The sequence below is a fragment of the Stenella coeruleoalba genome (assembly GCF_951394435.1).
Source record: "Stenella coeruleoalba genome assembly, chromosome: 3".
Lineage (NCBI taxonomy): Eukaryota > Metazoa > Chordata > Mammalia > Artiodactyla > Delphinidae > Stenella > Stenella coeruleoalba.
In genome coordinates this window covers 35,520,954-35,541,581 of record NC_137148.1, presented here as the reverse complement: position 1 = coordinate 35,541,581, position 20,628 = coordinate 35,520,954, and the positions used below count along the sequence as shown (strand labels likewise).

General features: G+C 40.6%; 1 protein-coding gene and 1 long non-coding RNA gene across 2 annotated transcripts in view; both read left to right on the top strand.

Moving 5' to 3' along the window:
• Positions 1-8,969, top strand: part of LOC307183624 — a 64,022-nt gene extending 55,053 nt beyond the window's left edge. Inside the window, exon 3 of the long non-coding RNA XR_013827540.1 lies at positions 7,761-8,969. This is a non-coding gene — a long non-coding RNA (uncharacterized lncRNA). The remainder of the gene's footprint in view (positions 1-7,760) is intronic.
• Positions 8,970-12,676: 3,707 nt separating this feature from the next.
• Positions 12,677-20,628, top strand: part of SELENOP (selenoprotein P) — a 9,419-nt gene continuing 1,467 nt past the window's right edge. The window contains 4 exon segments of the mRNA XM_079915677.1: positions 12,677-12,846; positions 16,115-16,330; positions 17,067-17,279; positions 18,899-19,016. Coding sequence (XP_079771803.1) covers positions 16,128-16,330; positions 17,067-17,279; positions 18,899-19,016 — 534 coding nt within the window. The 5' untranslated portion in view covers positions 12,677-12,846; positions 16,115-16,127.

Below are 20,628 nucleotides of genomic sequence, written 5' to 3'. Positions count from 1 at the left end.
GCTCCAAGGAATACTCTGTTCACTTTTATCAAAACACATGATTACCTGGCCTCGGGCCTGAGGGGCTGTGTCTGGGCTCTGCCAGTGGAAACCCAGAAAGATAGGAGCCTGCTGAGAACCTGCCAGAAAGTCAGTTATGTATCTGTTCTCCCCCAGGCTGTCACGCCAACTCACAAATTCCTTAATTTAAATATCTTTCCCTGACACAAACACAGAATCTTGCTAAGACTCTTGACTCCTTTTATCAGTCACTTCTTTACTTTTCATAGTGACCCTAAATTGCATTACTTTAGGAAAAACAACTCTCCCTTTTCTCAAGACAACAACCCACACATAGTAAGTAATTATGGTCACCAAGACGGCAAGGCGTGAGTTTTAAGTCTCCCTTGAAAGCTAGGAGGGTAGCTGTGAGTCTGGCAACAACCTTACAACATTTTCAGTTGAGTTTGACCCATCTTCCACTTTCAAACTTTTCTGGCCAGGTGGATCAGTGGCCTGTCCCAGGTCCTTTTTGAGCCCTTGGGCTCCTGCAAGAAGAGGGCTGATGGTTGAAAAGGCAGAGATTGACCTTTGGAGAAGCTTTTCTGCACTGTCTAGGCTGCACACTGCCCCTCTTGCTGCCTTCCAATCACTGTGCACTAAAGTGATTTTTGAAAATCCAAATCCGATCATGTTACACACAAGCTCCCACAGGTCTACACAGCCTGGCATGGCCTGGCCCCCGTGCACGTCTCCTGTTTCATCACTTACCCTCCGCTCCGGCTATCCAGACTCAGTTCCTTCCGTCAGCCGTGCTCCCTCCCATTGACGGTCTTTGCACTGCCCTTCTGTCTTCCTCCAGCTGTCTCTGCCCCACTCCTGTGCCTCATTTGGACTGCAGCTCAGTTGCTGCCTCCTCAGGGAAGCCTTCGCCAACCCTACGGACCAGCTCCTTTCCCTGTTTTCTACTGTCTGCTACTGAGCACTTGACATTTGTTCTGCCATCCGACTATAAGCTCTATAAGGGTAGGAAGGGGTTTTCTTCTGCTTTTATCTTTTTTGCTTGCTTGTATATCCAGTACATAGGAACAATGTCAGCACTTGGATGCTCAATAACTGTTTGTTGAATGAACAAAAAACACATTGTAAGGACAGTGACCAAGATACTACAAACATGGTGTCTTCCCTTCTTGGGATTCCCTGGAATTTTTGACATACTTTACAAAAAAAAAATGCCATTTCTGGGTAGTAGAGGGAAACAAATCTTATTTGTTTTGTGAGCAGAGCTATAAAGAAAGCAAATTGCACCCAACCAACAAGTGACAGGAAACCAGGTGTCTGACTAATTATTTCTGGTCCTTTTTACGGGTCAGTTTCAAAGCAATTTAGCTTAATGAAACGTAGTAGATACTTACTGAGGAACTTTTATGTGCCAGGTATTGGGATGGTGGCTGCAGAGGATACAAACTGAGTAAGACACACTTTTGGCCCTTAGGAGTTCATAATCTGGAAGGGTGACCAAAAAATAAACAAATAGCTGGAGTAGAGGCAGAATATGGTTTTAACACCAAGAGCGGAAGGTGTCAAAATAGTGCCGTGAAGGATCTAAGGAGGGAAGGATTTCCTGGTCTGCCAATTCCTGCATCAATCCCAGGATGGAGGGGGTCATGCAGGCCAGCCTAGGCACGGGAAGAAGAGGCAAGACATGAAGGTCACTGTGGACAGTGCATTTTCTCTCCCAGCCTTAGGGCATCCATAGTCCAGTTCCTGAGGTGAGGGTAGCTTGTTAAAATATTGTGTCATTTGATAAGAAAGACAGAAGGCTATGTGTCATGAGTTCTTTTTACAAAGTTGTTAGGCAACAGAAAACTGGCCATAGTGGCGTAATCAGGTGGAGACTTATTTTTCCTCACATATAAGAAGTCCAGGAGTAGGCAGTCTGGGCTGATGTGGGTGCTTGAGAAATCATCAGGTTTCCAGCTCCTTCTAGCTTCTTGCTCCGGGCTCTGGGTGTCGTTATCCCCAGGGTACAAAAGGGCCGATCCACTGCAGGCTGTTCATTGGCATCCCAGCAGAAAGATAAAGAAAACAATGAATGCTAATAAATGGAAAGAAAAACTTCCCTAGGGATCCCCAGCCGACTTCAGACTTCCCCTCCGTCTCATTGGTTAGAACTGTGTCATACAGACACCCCAGTGGCAGGATTGGCTGAGAAATGGAGGCTTTCTTTGGTTTCTGTCTGTCAGTCTGAGCACAGAGCAGCCTAAGGACAGACCTGAAGGAGGAGGAAGGACCTGGATGTCGCATCGGCAGGTAGTGGTACCCCCATAGCTGGTGCTGCTACAATTCTCATTTTACACATGGAAAAACCCTAAGTATTGAGAGTTAAGTCACAGTTGCCCAAGGCCCCCTAGTTAATAAGTAGAGAAACTGGACCCAAACCCAGGCAGTCTGATTCCAGAGCCTGAATTTTTTTTTTTGTTTTTTTTGCGGTACGTGGGCCTCACTGTTGTGGCCTCTCCCATTGCGGAGCGCAGGCTTCGAATGCGCAGGCTCAGTGGCCATGGCTCACGGGCCCAGCCGCTCCGCGGCATGTGGGATCTTCCCGGACCGGGGCAGGAACCCGTGTCCCCTGCATCAACAGGCAGACTCCCAACCACTTGCGCCACCAGGGAAGCCCCAGAGCCTGAATTTTTAACCCTGTGCTAGGATTTGAACTGGGGAGTAGAGGGAAAGGGCCTGTGGGGCAGGGGGACGGTGTTGACAAAGTGGGGAGGACCAGGTGAAGCTGTAGAGCTGGATAGGGGAGCCGCACCCAGAAGTGGTGGCAAATAAGGTGAGAGAAGTGGTTTGGCTTCATTCCGTCTGCCTGGTTAAGCCTTCAGGGTCATGAGCCTCGTCAGTCCTGAGATTGAAATAATGATGACATAAATAGGCAAGTGTTGGCAAGAAGTGAAAACCTTGTCCAGAAGGCAAAATCCAGGTCAGTGAATATGACCAGGGTCAGTACATTGGGAGATGCCAAATGTGAGCAGAGCCAGAACCCACGGTTTGTGGCAAATCCAAGGTTGAAGCTGGAACACGCTGAGAAGCGGCAGCCAAGGTTAGGTCCAGCCATGTTCTGAAGGTTCAGATGCCTCATGGTCTAAAGATACAGGAGCTGGAGGCCAGGGTCTGGGTCTGATGGTTTGGGGTCAGAGGGTTGAAGAACTGGAACCCTGGTATATTACATACCTAAGGCCTGATTCATTTTATGGCAGTATTTGTCCATTCCTGCACCTTTGCAACATTGTTGGCACGTTACTCAGCACTAACTTTCAGCCCCTCTAGTTAAACACAACATTCAAGAGGCTGTGATGACCCCAGACTATTACAGCACCAGAGCACGGCAGAGGGAAGTGTTTTCCATTGAAACGTATTACTTTCAGATATTAGCTTCACCTGTGTTATCTCCCAGGGTAACTGGAGTGGGAACCCAAAGAGAAAGGTGGAATTCAGAAGGAGGGAGCTGGGCAAAATGGTAACCTCATCAGCTTTAGACTATGTACTTGTCTGTGCAGTTCCTGAGTGCAGAGCTTGTACCGCGAGAGTTCAGGTTCATGTGGGGAGACTTCACTTACAATGTGGGAGGCTCCATGAGAGAACATGGAGGGGCGAGCTCTCGGAGGGGTGAGCTCTTCATTCTAGAAATGTTTGCAAAGAGGCTGGAAGACTGCTGAGGAGAGAGGTTTCGGAAGTGTTCCTTGTTTGGAGTGTGAGGATGGAGTTTGAGGGTTTCAAATCTGCATTTCTATCACTGTACAGCATATGCTCCTCTGAAACTAATCTGATTTTTAGACTCCACGTAGTAATCTGAGAGCGCTTCTGTCCTGAGTCAGGTGGCAACCAAACGGTAGGAGGGATTGCAGAGCCGCCTTCTGCCTGGTACCAGATTCTTCTTCCTCCAATTGAAAAACCTAGCAGTTAAAGTATTTTGGAAAATAGTTATGAAGACTATTCTCCAGCAAACAAGAGCGTGGAATTCAGCTACAGGTGCTATGCATTTGTTTAAATGTACCAAGCCTCCGCATGTATGTGCCTAGCAAAAACACGTATATGTATACACATATATACATCCATACACATCTATGAAGAAAAGTGAACTCATGTTTATTGTAGCAGTTAAGCTCTTGAACACTGGAACTGTTGAGTTTGAATCCCAGCTCCTCTGCTTTTCCAGATCTGAATCTGGGGAGAGTTACTTAACCTCCATTTGCTTCAGTTTTCTCAACTATAAAGCAAGGGTAATAGGCTGTTGAGAGGATTACATGAGCTATTACCTTGAAAAGACTTAGGACAGTGACAGGCACACAATAAATGATAGCCATTCTATTATTGTAGACTTCTTAGCCATCATTACAGTAGACTTTTTAGCCACCACTACTATAGACTTCTTAGCCATCATTACTATAGACTTCTTAGAAAAAAGCACATAAGCACAAAGAAGAACTAAAACACCCTTATACTAAAGGAGAACCACTGTTAATTCTATGTTCCCAGTCTTCTTTCACGTGCTCGCCTTCTGTTTACTGTCACTCTAGAGTCACACTCCAGTGTCCAGGGTTCCAGGGCATGTGGGCCTGCACACACAGACGCGTGCACACACAGGCATATACGCACACTCACACCTTTTTATGCTTCTTGCAAAGATTAGACTGTGCTTTCATGGTTAAATAACCCTGCACAAGTATGCATTCAGGATTAAGCTATGCGCTAAAAGATCAAAACTTACTTTATTTATTTATTTTTTTAAAAAATAAATTTATTTATTTATGGCTGTGTTGGGTCTTCTTCGCTGTGTGCGGGCTCCTCATTGTGGTGGCTTCTCTTGTTGTAGAGCACGGACTTCAGTAGTTGTGGCACGCGGGCTCAGTAGTTGTGGTACACAGGCTCTAGAGCGCAGGCTCAGTAGTTGTGGCGCATGGGCTTAGTTGCTCCGCGGCATATGGGATCTTCCCGGACCAGGGCTCAAACCCATGTCCCCTGCATTGGCAGGCGGATTCTTAACCACTGTGCCACCAGGGAAGCCCCAAAACTTACTTTAAAAGTTATTATGGAGTCATGTTTCAAAAAGAACAAATATTTTGCCATTTTTCCATTAATCCTCAAATCGAGGAAAGTGTATGTCCTACTATTGGCTGCTTTGTTGAGTATATATTTGAGTTACATAAACATGAAAGACCTTAGAACTCAAACATGCCTCATTTATACAACCCGTGTTTCATTTCAAAAGGGAAAGTGAGTGTATCACCAGCTGTAATTATGAATTCTCGGTGAATTGCCAATAGTTTTTCAAGGAGCTAACACGTCCCTTTTCCCACCTTGTTCTGCTTCTGTCTTCCTCACTTTCCTTCTCCATGTAGAGAAGTCAGGTGGGCCTCTGCTTACTTGTTTATCTTTGAGAGGGGTGATCTCTCCCTTCTCTGACAGTTCGTGATTTTAGGCTCCTAGAATGCGGTGAAGAACCATAGATACTGTTATACAGATCAGAAAGCTGGAACAGAGGGTGATAAAGTCCCAGTTTCCAGGGAGAACTAGGAGTGGGTATGTCTCCTGTTTGCTCTCTGTCCTCCAGAAGGAACATTCTCTACCCAGTTTCTTCACTTCATCACATGATGATTCCCACAGGCCCAGAGAGCATATGTCTCATCAGTGAAAAACGTCACCCCATAAGTACATGGTAGATGACGTGTGATGATGACAGCATGGCTATTTATATTCTCTGCAGTTCTCAGTCCTAAGTTTCATCATCTGACCCTCCAGGCCTCATTTCCTTCGGCGCCGACCTTGCTGCAGCACTGAGTAACTGGGAATGGCCCCCTTCCCTCTCTGATAACCATTTGCTTTATCCCAGGCCTTTCTGGAGACAAGGAAGATTTTATTGGGAGGACTTAAGGCACAGAGGAAGTGATTTTTGTGCCCTTCAAACTAAACCATATAGATGATTAATTACCTGTCTACAAAGACAGCTGGTTCCGAAAACAACTGCTATAAAATAATTTTTTTAGAATGACATGACTGCTTGTACCAGCACTAGAGGGTTAATAATGGGGCAATAAAGGAGAATTTAGCGCTAAATATGAGTGTTGGCCTTTAACAGCTAGGATGGTCCCATGCTATCAGCATTACACTGAAAATAAGTTGTAGCAAAACCTAGTCTGAAAATGCCAAGGGAAACTGAGGTGTCATGCTTCTAGGTGGTGATTTAAGGATGTGAGAAAAGTAAAATCCCTTCTGCACTTAGGCTTATATTGCTAATAAACCAGAATTTAAAAGATGCATTCATGTATGTTGATACATAAAACAGCAAAGAAAAACATAGAGCAGGAATACGTTCCTTAATATACAAATAATGTTTGTAATAAATTTAAAAAGATTAATAGTAAAATAGACAAATGGCATGAACTGGCATTTCACAGATAAGAGAGTACAAATGGTCAACGCTAGGGGCTGAATTGTCTTCTCCCAAATTTGTATATTGACGTCCTAACCCCAGTACCTCAGAATGTGACTGTATTTGGACATGGGGCCTTGAAAGAGGTAGTTAAGGTCAAATGAGGTCATATGGATGGTTCTAGTGCGATATGACTGGTGTCCTCATGAGAAGTGGAGATTAGGAAAGAGGCACACATAGAGGAAGACCATATGAAGACACAGAGAGAAAATGGCCATCTACAAGCCAAGGAGAGAGGCTTCAAATGAAACCAGCCCTGCTGACACCTTGATCTTGGACCTCTAGCTTCCAGAACTGTGAGGAAATAAATTTCTGTTATTTAAGCTGCCCAATGTGTGGTACTTTGTGATGGCAGCCCTAGCGAAGTAACACAATCAATAAACTTACAAATAATGAAATAAACTCAAATTAAACAATAATTTGACAGTGGAAATAAGTACTGCCATGTACTTTTGGGTGGGAGTATGATTTGGTATACTTGAAAGGGCAATTTGGTAATAGCATTCAAAATTTGAAATATGCATTCCCTTTCACCAGCAATTTTGCTTCAAGCAGAAATTATGTGTCATTCACAAAGATACATATAAAAATATGGTCAATTAAATTTTTTTTTTTTTTTGCGGTACGCGGGCCTCTCACTGTTGTGGCCTCTCCCGTTGCGGAGCACAGGCTCCAGACGCGCAGGCTCAGCGGCCATGGCTCACGGGCCTGGCCGCTCCACGGCATGTGGGATCTTCCCGAACCGGGGCAGGAACCCGTGTCCCCTGCATCGGCAGGTGGACTCTCAACCACTGCGCCACCAGGGAAGCCCCAGTTGAATTATTTGTAATGAGCATTATACAAAACTACCTGGTCTGAAATTATTACACTTACTTGACTATTCTTTCAGAAAATTCAAAATATTTGCTTTAAGATTCTATGATAAAACTCTTAATATTTGAGAAATCATCAACACAAGTCCTGGAAGACTTTTTGGTATTATGTAAACTGAAGTGGCAAATTAAGACCACCAGAAAATTAACGTAGATTGTCTTGAAATATCCATCTAACTGAGATATTTCAGTTTTTGTAGAGTTGAAATGTTTTATTAATTATCTTTTTGTATAGTTGAAATGTTTCAACTATACAAAACTGGCCTCTTTGCAAAATGGATAGCATGGTACACGCACAACAGAAAGCTCTCTAAGTTTTAAGGAAAATGGGCGTAAAGGGTTTTTAGCAGCTAGTCTAAGGCATTATTAGTGTTGAGAAGGAATTCATCAGACTGACCTATGTTTTCCATGTCTAGGATATGTGAAGAAATGAATATTCACTTGAGCTGCATTGGCAATAAGAATTACTTTGGGCTGTATTTTGGAGAAACTGCAGACACAGGAGAAGCTCTGAAAACTGAGAAATTATTCTTTTGTAAGGGATATTTACATTTATAAGGGAAAACTTCTGTAAGGGTATCTCCCTCTCTGTAACAGGAGGGGGAGGATAACTGAATCTAGAAACTTATCAATGGAGAAGACAATGACCTAAATCTGTGTAATAACCTTACCCTCGTTTACTGTGCTTTCCCCAGTAGCCTCCCATAACTAGCTCCCAACACCTTCTTTTGCCTTTAGCTGGAGGTGGTATTTAAGGTGGTGACTTGAGCCGTTTCTGGCAGTTACTCAGTTTTTCTGAGTATCTCCCATGTATACAGGAGGTACACGTGTTATTAAACCTCCGTTTGTTTTTCTCTTGTTGCTCTATCTTGTACTACAGGGGGTGTCTCAGCCAAGAACCTAGAAGGGCAGAGGGAAATTATTTTTCCTCCCTTACATGTCATCTGGAGGCTATGTGATACCCCCTTGCTTCTTGTATGTTGGTGCCAATTCTCTGTCCTGTGAGGAGCTGCAGGTGCTGGCTCTGGTTTAGACAAGTTTTTTTAAAATTAAAAAAAAATTAATAACATCCTAATTCAAAGAAAAATTCTTCTGATGTCTGTTACTCTCTGAATGTGCTCAGTCCCGCATGAAATTTGGCACTCTATGTAGTTACTACCTTAATTGCATTCATGTTTGATACGTCAAACAGTTCTCAGATCTGTCAACTTGAGAGCTTGAAGAAGAGCTCCCCTCAAAGCATATTTCATATGAATCTCAAAGGCTCACATTACTCCTTACCTAATCCAAACTGCTGGTCCATGCCTTCCTCTGGCCATTGTTCTTAGTTTGCCTGCTTACTTTGAAAGCATCTTATTTTTTTCCTGGGTACCCCTTGCATATTCAACGGCTCAAACAATCTTATACTGGGTACAATGTATAAGGTGAGGTCTAGGGCACCTTCTTGTACATGAAAGTGGAGGAAGAATAATTTAGATCAAAGGGTCCATTTCCCAAAATATTGGAAAAGTCTTCATTTCCCTTTGTATGTAAAACACCACCTAACAACCAAGTTAAGGGGGTTAATATTTTATATAGGCCCTTCATATGGTAATGACGCTTTTTAATAATTTGAGACATCAATGTTTTACAAATGTTAATGGATCAATGTCATATCATCACCTGCTGTAGCTAATAAACTGATTTCTAAAATCACAGTTCATAGTCTTTTTCTCTTTTAAGTATATAATGAACTCACAGGTTCTTAGGGCCCTATTCTCCATGGAAGTCACCAAGACCCCTAAGAACCTGAGAATGCTTATTAAAAACAGAGATTAAATAGATGCATAAACCTTCTGGGGAAAAATGATAAGGATGTGGAAGAATGAGACAGTACGAAGAAAGATTCTTTACTCCAGGGCTGGAAGCTGTGGGAGATGAGATCATTAGGATAAAGTTCAATTTGATAGGATACAGTCAGTAATCTTCTTTTTTTTTTTTTTTGCGGTATGCGGGCCTCTTACTTTGCGGCCTCTCCCGTTGCGGAGTACAGGCTCCGACGCGCAGGCCCAGCGGCCATGGCTCACGAGCCCAGCTGCTCCGGGGCATGTGGGATCTTCCCGGACCGGGGCACGAACCCGTGTCCCCTGCATCGGCAGGCGGACTCTCAACCACTGTGCCACCAGGGAAGGCCCCTACAGTCAGTAATCTTAAGGTTCATTGTATGGTGGTGCCTGGAACAACCTATCAGGAGATTTTAATCATTCATAAAAATTGAAACAAAATATTTTTCTAGACAGCGCTATGATCAGCTTTGCTGGGGGCTTTGGAGGTAAGAGTGTGAAACCTAAGGTAAAGTGCCTGTTGAACTTGTACTAACCTATCCTGCTGGCCCTATCTCCAGGCTGGGTTAAAACGCTCCTCTTTTCATATCCAGGGTTCCTACAGAACCTTGTGCTTACAGCCATCCTAGACATTGTCTCACTTTGCAATGTGTTTTCACTGCTTACATGTCTGTCTCTTCTATTTGATTTTGAGGTCCTTAAGAACAGGGAACTCAGCATTGTGCCTAGCATAAGCACCTAATAAACGTTTGATCTTGTTCAATTTAATGTAATTTGATTTACTAGTCAATAAAGGTTTGTTTGAAAACTCTGCTTTCTTAAGTATGCTGACTAGACCCAGATTGCCCAGCACAGAAGAGGCTGTTAAGAATGGATTCCCTTCAAACCCTCCTCCACTGTTGGTGGGAATGTAGATTGGTGCAGCCACTATGGAAAACAGTACGGAGGTTTCTTAAAAAACTAAAAATAGAGTTACCATATGATCCAGCAATCCCACTCCTGGGCATATATCCAGAAAAGGCAAATTTGAAAATATACACGCACCCCAATGTTCATAGCAGCACTATTTATAATAGCCAAGACATGGAAGCAACCTAAGTGCCCATCAACAGATGATTGGTTTAAGAAGATGTGGTATATATTTACAATGGAATATTACTTGGCTATAAAAAAGAATGAAATACTGCCATTTGTCATACTAAGTGAAGTAAGTCAGACAGAGAAAGACAAATATTATAGGATATCACTTACATGTGGAATATAAAGAATAATACAAATGAATCTACATACAAAACAGAAACAGACTCACAGACATAGAAAACAAACATGTTTACCAAAGGGTAAAGAAGGGGAGGGATAAATTAGGAGTATGGGATTAACAGATACAAACAACTGTACATAAGTAGATAAACAACAATGATTTACTGTGTAACACTGGGAACTGTAGGACTCCCTGGTGGCGCAGTGAAGAATCTACCTGCCAGTGCAGGAGACACCAGTTTGATCCCTTGTCCGGGAAGATCCCACATGCCGGGGAGCAACTAAGCCAATGCGCCACAACTACTGAGCCCACTCGCTGCAACTATTGAGCCCGCATGCTGCAACTACTGAAGGCCGTGCGCCTAGAGCCCGTGTACCGCAACGAAGAGTAGCCCTCGCTCGCCGCAGCTAGAGAAAGCTCGCGTGCAGCAACGAAGACCCAATGCAGACAAAAGATAAATAGGTAAATTTTTTTTAAAAATTGGGAACTGTATTCAATACCTTGTAATAACCTATAATGGAAAATAATCTAAAAAATATATATCTGAATCATTTTGCTGTATATCTGAAACTAACACAATGTTGTAAAATCCAGTATACTTCAATTAAAAGAAACCCGTGGATTCCCTTCAAACATTGCAAGCTCCCCATCATCTCTTTTTGCCATCTGGGGGTTTTAGCCATAAACTGGCCTAGACACAAACACTCCCAGGCGCTTTGCTTTGGAGCTAGCTGCACATTTGCAGGGAATTCTCTGGCACAGGAGGCAGCTGCTAAGCCACATGTGAAGGAAGGTGGTGATGGTGAAATACTCAGTTTCCTGCTGCAGACAGACCCAACATGACTATTTACATTTGTGAAGACAATGAACTATAGGGGGATTATCTGCTTCATACAAAATATTTTCACACGGTTCTTTTAAAAAACAAGTATGTATATATGCATTTTTCTTTTCCTGCAGAAAAACTAAGCATTTCACTAGATTCTCAAAGAGATCTGGGACCCCAAAAGGTTAATACCTACTGCTTGGTGTGAGTAAATAGAATTTGGCTTTCAAATGTCAAGCTTTTCCTTTTTTTTTTTTTTTTAAAGAAAGTTGCTGCTTTATTCAATAGTGCTTTAAGTGGCAGAGGAATTTAGAACCAACCCACTTTATGGAGCCAAGTGTGGAAGGATTCTTTTTTTTTTTTGTCAGCGCCACGCAGCATGTAGAATCTTAGTTCCCCAACCAGGGATGAACCCGTGTCCCCTGCATTGGGAGCGTGGAATCTTAACCACTGGACCACCAGGGAAGTCCAAGTTTCTACTTGGATAATTTCTTTACAGGAAAGATAACATCAGAGCCTCTTTGTACTTTCTGCACCTTGTACAGCAGTACTCAGCCCACAGCAATCAATAGGGGTTTGTTTGGACAAAATGCATCGGTAGTGAAAGCGAGGCTTACTTGAAAACCATCACTATCCAGGGCTGCTGTCATTTGAAATTGCTGCTTGCCTTACCTATCATGCGTGTGCTCATTTGTAGCAGTTAGTGGAGAGAATGTATCCCTTTCTGAAAGGGTAGGAATTTTCCATTTTATTTGTACCTTTTGAAATTTCCATATCCTTTTCCATGTTCAGCTACTATCACAGCTAACTTATTTGTATGGTACTTAAATTTGTAAAGAATTTACAATAGATCGTTAAAAGCTTCTGTGGGATACCTAGGTCTTCCTGGGAGTGGGACTTCTGTGATGAGAAAAATGAGGCCTGGCATCTCTCAGATAAGAGGTCTCTTTCCTTATTCCTTTCCTTAAATGAAAAAGAAAAGAACAGAAGTCCTGTGAGATCCCACAGAGATTCAGGTTTTAACCACTGCAAAATAATCTAAGTAGGTCTGTAACAGCAGGAAAGATTTGAAACACCAGGTGACTTTTCTAACCAAGTTCACACAGTTTGGGTTAGGCTAGCACCTGACCACTACAAAGTAAAAGAAAAAAAAATTTTTTTCTTTTTTTAAAAAGACAGCTTACCTCGCTGGCTCAGCAAATGTTTTTCCCTATTATAGTTTGGAAAAGAGCATAACTTGCAGGCCTTCTTACCCTTAGCCCTTCCTCCCGCCCCCGACTGTACCATTAAATCCTAGCTACTGGGGTGTCTAAAAAGGATAGGGAATAAATCAGTAATTGCAAAAACTCCCCCCCGCCCCCATTTTGTGCATGCCAGCACTTGCTACTTTTTAAAAGTTGGTTGCAATAATCAGTCAGAGGTTGTCTCTGCTAGCCAGGTCACAGCCTGAGTGGGCATTGAACTTTGGACTATAGCTGAGGGGCGAGGTAGACAACAGGGACTATAAATATGCGAGTTTCTGGCTGTGGCTTTGTGGAGCTGCCCCAGCTGAGCGAGAGAAAGGAAGCAGCAAGCTAGTCGGAAGGGCTTGTGTAAGTAGAAACTTCGTGTTTTTCCAAACTTGATTCCTTGACAGTTTGGTAAATGATTTGATTTTTGAGTCTTGATAAAATATTTCTGTCCTTAGAATAGATTTGAAGAAAAGAGATGGGTAAAGAAAAGTAATACAAAAGAAAGAACAAAAGAGTCTAAACGCTGAGTGCAGTGGGGACACTAACAGTTCTTGCTGATTTTTGCCCTGCTTTCTGCACAGCTGAGGATGACGATGCGGGCAGAGGAGGCTGGAGAAATTGAATTCTTTTCCTCTGCAAAAAGTTGTGATGTTACATAGGCAACATTATATGTTCAAGCTTAAATATTTCCTGCAGAAATGCAGAGTGAGAGCTCTAGGGGCAAAACAGCCTGTGGGTTTGAAGAGCAGAGACTGAGATATGGCCTTTCTACAGTGCTGTAGAAATGGCCAGGGATATTGTGAGCAGTTTCAAGGTTAAAAAAAAAAAAAAAAAGAAGGGAGAGCAGGTTTGGTCCACTGTGCGGAAGTGATCATCCTTGAAAGAGTTAAAACCCATGTCAGAATCGGGTGATCTGCGATTAAACGCAATGCCTCGCAGTTTACGTGGTGATGGGTGCTTTCAGGAGAATGAGGGGGGACCCTCAGATGCGGGTCTGAAGGTTAGGGGAAGAGGGTGGAAGAAGTTTCTGCGTGTTTTGCCTTTTGATGGGAAATTTTAAACAAATGTAGCTCTGTATGTGGCCAGTGAATCTAGGTTTTGTGATTGAAAGTGGTGAGATTAGTGAAATTCATAACTACATTTTAACGGTTATTGCATCAGCTTCCACTAAATCTAGTTTTGTTATTTATCTACATTATTTTATATGGTTGTCTGACAGCTGTAATTAATCAAAAGTTTATTATGTAAAAAGTGATTTTAAGGAAACAAAGTTGAACAGCCTATTGATTATAGTAACAGAGGAAAATCTGAAAGTGTGAACTCTGTAATCCACTCTGCCAATGGCTTCTGTTATTTTTTCATCAAAAAAGTAAATGAGAGCAATGGGTGAGATAGCCTTTTCATTTGTATTCACTCTCCAGCCCATTGGAATGGTATGCAAAGTAAGGGCGCCAGGCGCTGAGTTTATGCTGGGGTCTATAACTACTGAATTTATATTCTAGAAAGTAGGGAAGATCTAGCCATTCTAGTAAGAAACAAAATAGCTTGAATAATTTTGATGTTTTCTTTGTCATCTTAGGGCATTAAAAAAACCCAGATCCTGGCTACTATAGTTACTAAAGATGACCCAGCTAAAAACGGTCAATATATTGCAGTAGCTAAGAGGTCATGTGTTGGAATTAGTAGAACCAGTTTGAACCCAGTTTCCCTGTGACTTAGTACCTGTGTGGACTTGGGCAAGATGCCTAAGCTGTCACTTAGCCATAGTTTTCTCAACTGCAAAAGGAGATAATGGTCACATAGTTGTAAGGATTAACTGACATGATATTAAAAAAGTGCTTTGTGCTACCTGCAAATAGTTGTATAAATGCTCGATAAATGGTAGCTATAAGAAGGATAATTGTATCATCAGTATAAGTACTATCCTAAAGAAATTCCCTAGATTTAGTCCAGATATATCCTCTCCTTTTTTTAAGTATTGGAATTTTAAAGATATTAGAATAGTTGGGATGGCCTTAATAAATTATTTAATTTATCCTCTCTTAACACCCCCCCCCTTTATTTCTCTTCCTTTAGTTAGGCTTTTACCAAGATATTCTATATAGCTAGGAATTTTGTGGTGTCAAATAATGTGAAAGATAAGCAGGTTTTTAAAAGTTCTCTCTATAGCTACCAGTGCATTAGAGCCCAAATCAATCTGATTTTAGCCTTTCTACTCCCCTCTTAACCCTGGGTTCACTCTAGGTAACTTATCGTTAGCTGCCCACCCTCCCCCCTGCCCAAGTACTTTTACTTTTTTAATCCCAGATCAGTGCCTGAAAATGTGCCAACTTCCTAGTTCTGGAATTTTGTCCTGATCTCTCTCCCTCAGACTTTTTTTTTTTTTTTTTTTTTTTGCGGTACGCGGGCCTTTCACTGTTGTGGCGTCTCCTGTTGCGGGGCACAGGTTCCGGACGCGCAGGCTCAGCGGCCATGGCTCACGGGCCCAGCCGCTCCGCGGCATGTGGGATCTTCCCAGACAGGGGCACGAACCCGCGTCCCATGCTTCGGCAGGCGGACTCTCAACCACTGCGCCACCAGGGAAGCCCCTCAGACTTTTATATCAAAATGAGCCTGATTACTTTATCTGATTCACTTAGTGTGTCTTAAATAAAAATTAAATCATGTTTGCATATAAATGTATGGATTTTTCTTTCTCTGCTTATCTCTGCTGAATATGCTCTTTTTTCCACCACCTGTCTACAAATCACGTGTTTTATTTGTACCTCTCTGCAGAGAGCGCTAGCCCTTGTTTTGGGAATATTTCTTGTCATGTATTTAATACTTGTACATTTCTTGTCTGAGTATTTCCTACTCAGAGGGGTCATCTTTTTTACCTAAGAATGTGCTATCTAGTCACAGGAACTTCCTGAATGTAGTGGTAGCCAAGAAGTAGACTAATCGAGTGTAGATTCCAGTGAATCTTAAATGGTACAGGGGCCAGTGATTTGCAGTACTTCTTCCTGGTCTGGTGTTTTTTCATTGGTTGGTGTTTGTCTTGGATGTGATAGCAACATTTTGGTAGGCAGTAACATCTGAATCTCTTCACGTTGGTAGACTGCCCTCACTGCCACCTTCTTTCTTCCTGGGTTCTCTTTCCGTGCTGTCTTTTCATTTCTGTGGAGAATCCCCTACTTACCCTTTCCTTTCTTAGATTGGTAGAGGATAGAGAGAAGCAGGGAGAACTTGGTGTGTCTCAAATAAAAATCAAATCATGTTTGCAGAATGTTACTTGGTTGTAGAGGCCACATTCTCAAAATTTCCTTAGACATGTATTTTCTCCTAGGCATATATCTTCTACTAGAGAAGTACTTGGCTGCCTGTTCAGGCAGATCTCCATTGCATGCTTACTAAAGTATCTTGCTAAGCCAGATAGTTAAGAGGTACTTTGACAGCTTCCCTGACTCTGGCTGATCTTTTCCCCTTTACAGGGAGATTTGGGGCTAAGAGGCCCAACGTAGTGAGTCCAACAACATGGAGACAGAATCCACTGGCTAGATATTTGTACAAAGTAGAATTGTACCTGCTGGGTTTATAGAAATTCCTTGTTATGACTGTGAAGATGACAGAAAGGTTTTCTCTTTTACAGGACAGCCCCAGCAATGTGGAGAGGCCTGGGGCTGGCCCTGGCTCTTTGTCTCCTCCCCACGGGAGGAACAGAGAGCCAGGGGCAGAGCTCCTTTTGTAAGCAACCTCCAGCCTGGAGCATAAAGGATCAAGACCCCATGCTGAACTCCTATGGTTCAGTGACGGTGGTTGCTCTTCTTCAAGCCAGCTGATACCTGTGCATATTGCAGGCATCTAGGTAAGGTAGTCTTTCTGTGGTCTAGCATTTCTTAAGGGGATAGCTATTAAATACATACATACATAAAATAAAATAAAAATAGAAAAGATATTTTTATTAAATTGCATTTTTGAAAAACTATACAAGTTTGCCTAGAATATGTTAGAGGAAAGAAGACTAGGAGGGTGTTTACAGTTGTTTTCCTGGGGCTATGGAAGCTTCTTCTTTTTGTGTACCTGTATTTTGTAGTACCCTACTAAATATGTACTACTTGTGTAATGAAAATGTTCTAAATTGTACTGTTGGAAATGGATTAGTTGTTTCAATATAGGAAGCAGAGACGAGAACTTTGCTAGAGTAGAATGAACACTAGACTTGCCACCAAAGGTCTTGAGTCATTTAACAAATTTATAAATATATATTTGTTGGGTTATTTGCCAAATATTTATTGGGTACAATTCTCTGTAACTGCGAGATGGCTTAAAAATATACCCTTCACAGGATTAATTTGCGGACTAAATGAGCTGATGTTTGTGCAAGCGCTTAGCTTATTGTTTTAACTGAGCATAAGTGCTCAATAAATAATTAGAAAAACAAAAGTTTTAGTCTTTTAAAACAATGCAAAAAAGAGGTATGAGTTAAGTAAAAAATAACAAGAGTTTCATTTAGGAAAATAGAGTGAGGAAAAAGGGAGAAGTCACTAAAATAAAATTAAATAAAATTATTCATTTTTTTGTATTTTTTCCAAATATTTTAGATTGGAAGACCTGCGAGTAAAACTGGAGAAAGAAGGATATTCAAACATCTCTTATGTTGTTGTTAATCATCAAGGAATCTCTTCTCGATTAAACTATGTGCATCTTAAAAATAAGGTTTCAGAACATATTCCTGTTTACCAACAAGAAGAAAACCAAACAGATGTCTGGACTCTCTTAAATGGAAATAAAGATGACTTCCTCATATATGACAGGTGTGTACACACATGTATACATATATGCATACACACCCACCCCCCAAATTAAAAGATACCTGCTTTGTATTTAATAAGTAATTTAAAATAACACATCTGCTTTTATTACCCAATACTCAGTTTCAAAGTGAGCCCGTTCAAATGTTTGGTTTTAGTATTTTTGAAATGACTTCTTTTCACACAAGGGAATTCACCACTCCAGTAGGGAAATAAAGAAAATTGACTATACTTTTTTCCCCTGTAAATTAGCATTCTGATTAAATTTAAAAAAGAATCAATTTGTACCTCACATACAATTCTAACTTAAAAATTTTGCAGATGAATAACCATACTTTGCAGGCCACTTGCTTATCTCTAATCTAATTACTAAATTTTAAGTTTACATGCCTGCATTTCTGAACTATAAAATATGTTAATTATTTAGGTATAATCGGCATGAATCTGCTTTTGATTCCATGAATGAGTAAAACGTTTGTATTTTCAAGGAACCTCAACACATACATTATTTGATATCACTGGGACTTCCTTGGTGGTGCAGTGGTTAAGAATCCGCCTGCCAGTGCAGGGGACATGGGTTCGAGCCCTGGTCCGGGAAAATCCCACGTGCCGCGGAGCAACTAAGCCCGTGTGCCACAACTACTGAGCCTGCGCTCTAGAGCCCACGACCCACAACTACTGAGCCTGCGTGCCTAGAGCCTGTGCTCTGCAACAAGAGAAGCCACCGCAACGAGAAGCCTGAGCACCACAAGGAAGAGTAGCCCCCACTGGTCGCAACTAGAGAAAGCCCGCGCTCAGCAACAAAGACCCAATGCAGCCAAAAAATACATAAATAAATAAATAAATTTGACATCACCAATGTTTCTAGTTGGTGCTGGTTTTTCTTTTTTTTTGGCTCTTCAGGAACGGTAAGCCAGACTCTGCCAAGGCCTAAGACCTACTTGGTCTTACTCTAAATATTTTTAATATTACATGTCATTCTTTTAGGATTGCAAACTTCTTATTCTGTTGCAAAGCGTAACCCTTTGATAGTCATATAAAATTGTATATACAGGGTAAAATAGGGGTAAGAAGGACATTTCAACTCCACTATTTCTGAAAATGCCAGGCGTTGTATTTCCATTTCTTTCACCGTACTGAAATTTTTGTTGCATCAGATATTTTTTTAAATCAGTGGGCTACTGGCCAAGACTTGAGGATCTTTTTGTTATGCTGTGATTTCTTCTTGTGTGGAATTTGTGCTGCTTTAGCAGTTATGAAAGGATCGTGTGATTTGCAGAGCCCAATTTATGATGTCAGTGGTTTGAGCATTGATAGAATTTACAAGTCAATTACAAAATTGTATTTGACCAAGTCACAATAACTAGATTGCATAGTTTTGACATTATTTGTTGTGACATATCTATTTCACATTTCAAAATCAGACTCACTATAGTCTTGTCGTGACCTGACCTGGTATACAGTGCCAGGGAGGTTCTTTGAGACCCCATTCAAGGAAATTTACTGAAGTTATGAAAGGGTCTTAGTTATAAGACCATTGAACCTACAGTACCTATCCCAGATGGTGCATGAGTAGGATCATGATACAGAAAATACTGTAATGACTTTGTTATTTTTTTCAGATGTGGCCGCCTTGTATATCATCTTGGTTTGCCTTATTCCTTCCTAACTTTCTCATATGTAGAAGACTCCATTAAGTCTGTTTACTGTGAAAGTAAATGTGGAAACTGCTCTCTCAAGGTATTTTTCTCAATTATTTTTACTTAGAGAAAAGAGGAAATCTTTTAAGAACTATTTAAGTAAGTTAGTGTTTCATGACTAGCTAGTCAATGTTTCTGTTGGTGTACTAAAAATAAACTACAACAGTAATTTTTATTAATATAATTACATATGCTTCCTTTTATGTAACATATACTTTAAAACGTCTTTTCAAGATCCATATTGCTGCTTTTATCTAGAAGAAGTTTAGAAAACAAAAAAATCAACGTAGATTACGTATTTCAATTACCACCGAATGATATTGCATGAATATAAGTACTTAAAGAATTCAGCCAACATAAAATACATTATTGCAATATTCTGAATGTGCTCATATAAGAGCATAGTGATAGCAAAGATTATCCATGGCATTACCTGAAGTGGAATTGGGGCCCAGATAACTACTTAATTTACCAAGAATGTAAAACTGTCAGCTTTTCTGTGAAGCCCTTACACAGTGCACTTGGAATTACTGCATTTATTTCACAATGGAATAACTTTTTTATTCATTACTGATATTTCTCTCTTAACAACCATGAGAATATTTATTCCTTGTCATGAGAGACACTATATTTACAAGTGGTTTATAAAAAAGATACTCAAGGAATTGATTTTAACTTGTATTAACTAAACTTCTTTTCCTCTCAAACTGAGAAGGAAAATAATTCCAAACAGTGTTTCCTTGACAGAGCAAGTGGGCAAAATTCGAACTCAGGTTTAAAAATAATCTTGAATTTTTATTTCTAAAATAAAGGAAGCTCTGCTTCCTTTATATTTTTCCCAACTCTAAAGAAAGCCATTCAGATTTTAATGAATCACTTAAGTTGTTAAGAAGCTCAACAGTTTAATTACTCTAGTTATGTCATTTTTCACATTTTAATCTTCATAATAATACCGTGAGGGTTATTTTACTCCTTTTACAGATGAGGAGACTGAAGTAATGCAAATAAAGTATTAACTCAATGTCTAACTTATACTAAGTGCTTAATGAATGTTAGCAATATTGATTCCTCATTTTTTGGGACTTTTTTTTCAGCATTCTGCATTTTCACAAATGCCTAATAGTTGTAAATATACCTAGGTATATTGAAACAAATGTAGAAACAATTCTCATAACATGTGTAAAGTTTACAAACATCTGTAAATAGAAATGATATATCGTATTATCTGATATGTCAAATCAAATTGGAGTTTTTCTATTTCATTGCATCCTAGATGCCACCAATTATATGACACATTATTTATGTGTTATTAAAAACTGCTGTCAGTTAGAGTAGGATACAATACTATAAAACTATCAATAGTAGGATGCATTCCAATTTTAAAGATATTAAAATGTGAAAAAAATACATTGTAGAATCAATGAAATATAGTAATTGGTTTTTTGGAACCCATACGTATACCAAATTGTTTGTTTTTAATAAAACACTATTAAGTTCTCAAAAGTAATTCAGAAACAACCAAAAAATGTACCATTTATTAGTTGTATGCTAAAATCCAGTGGAATTTATAACTTTTCAAAACCTTCAAAATACCAAATCATATCACTTAGTGAGTGTTTGAATTTCTTATATGTTACCTTTAAAAATCATTT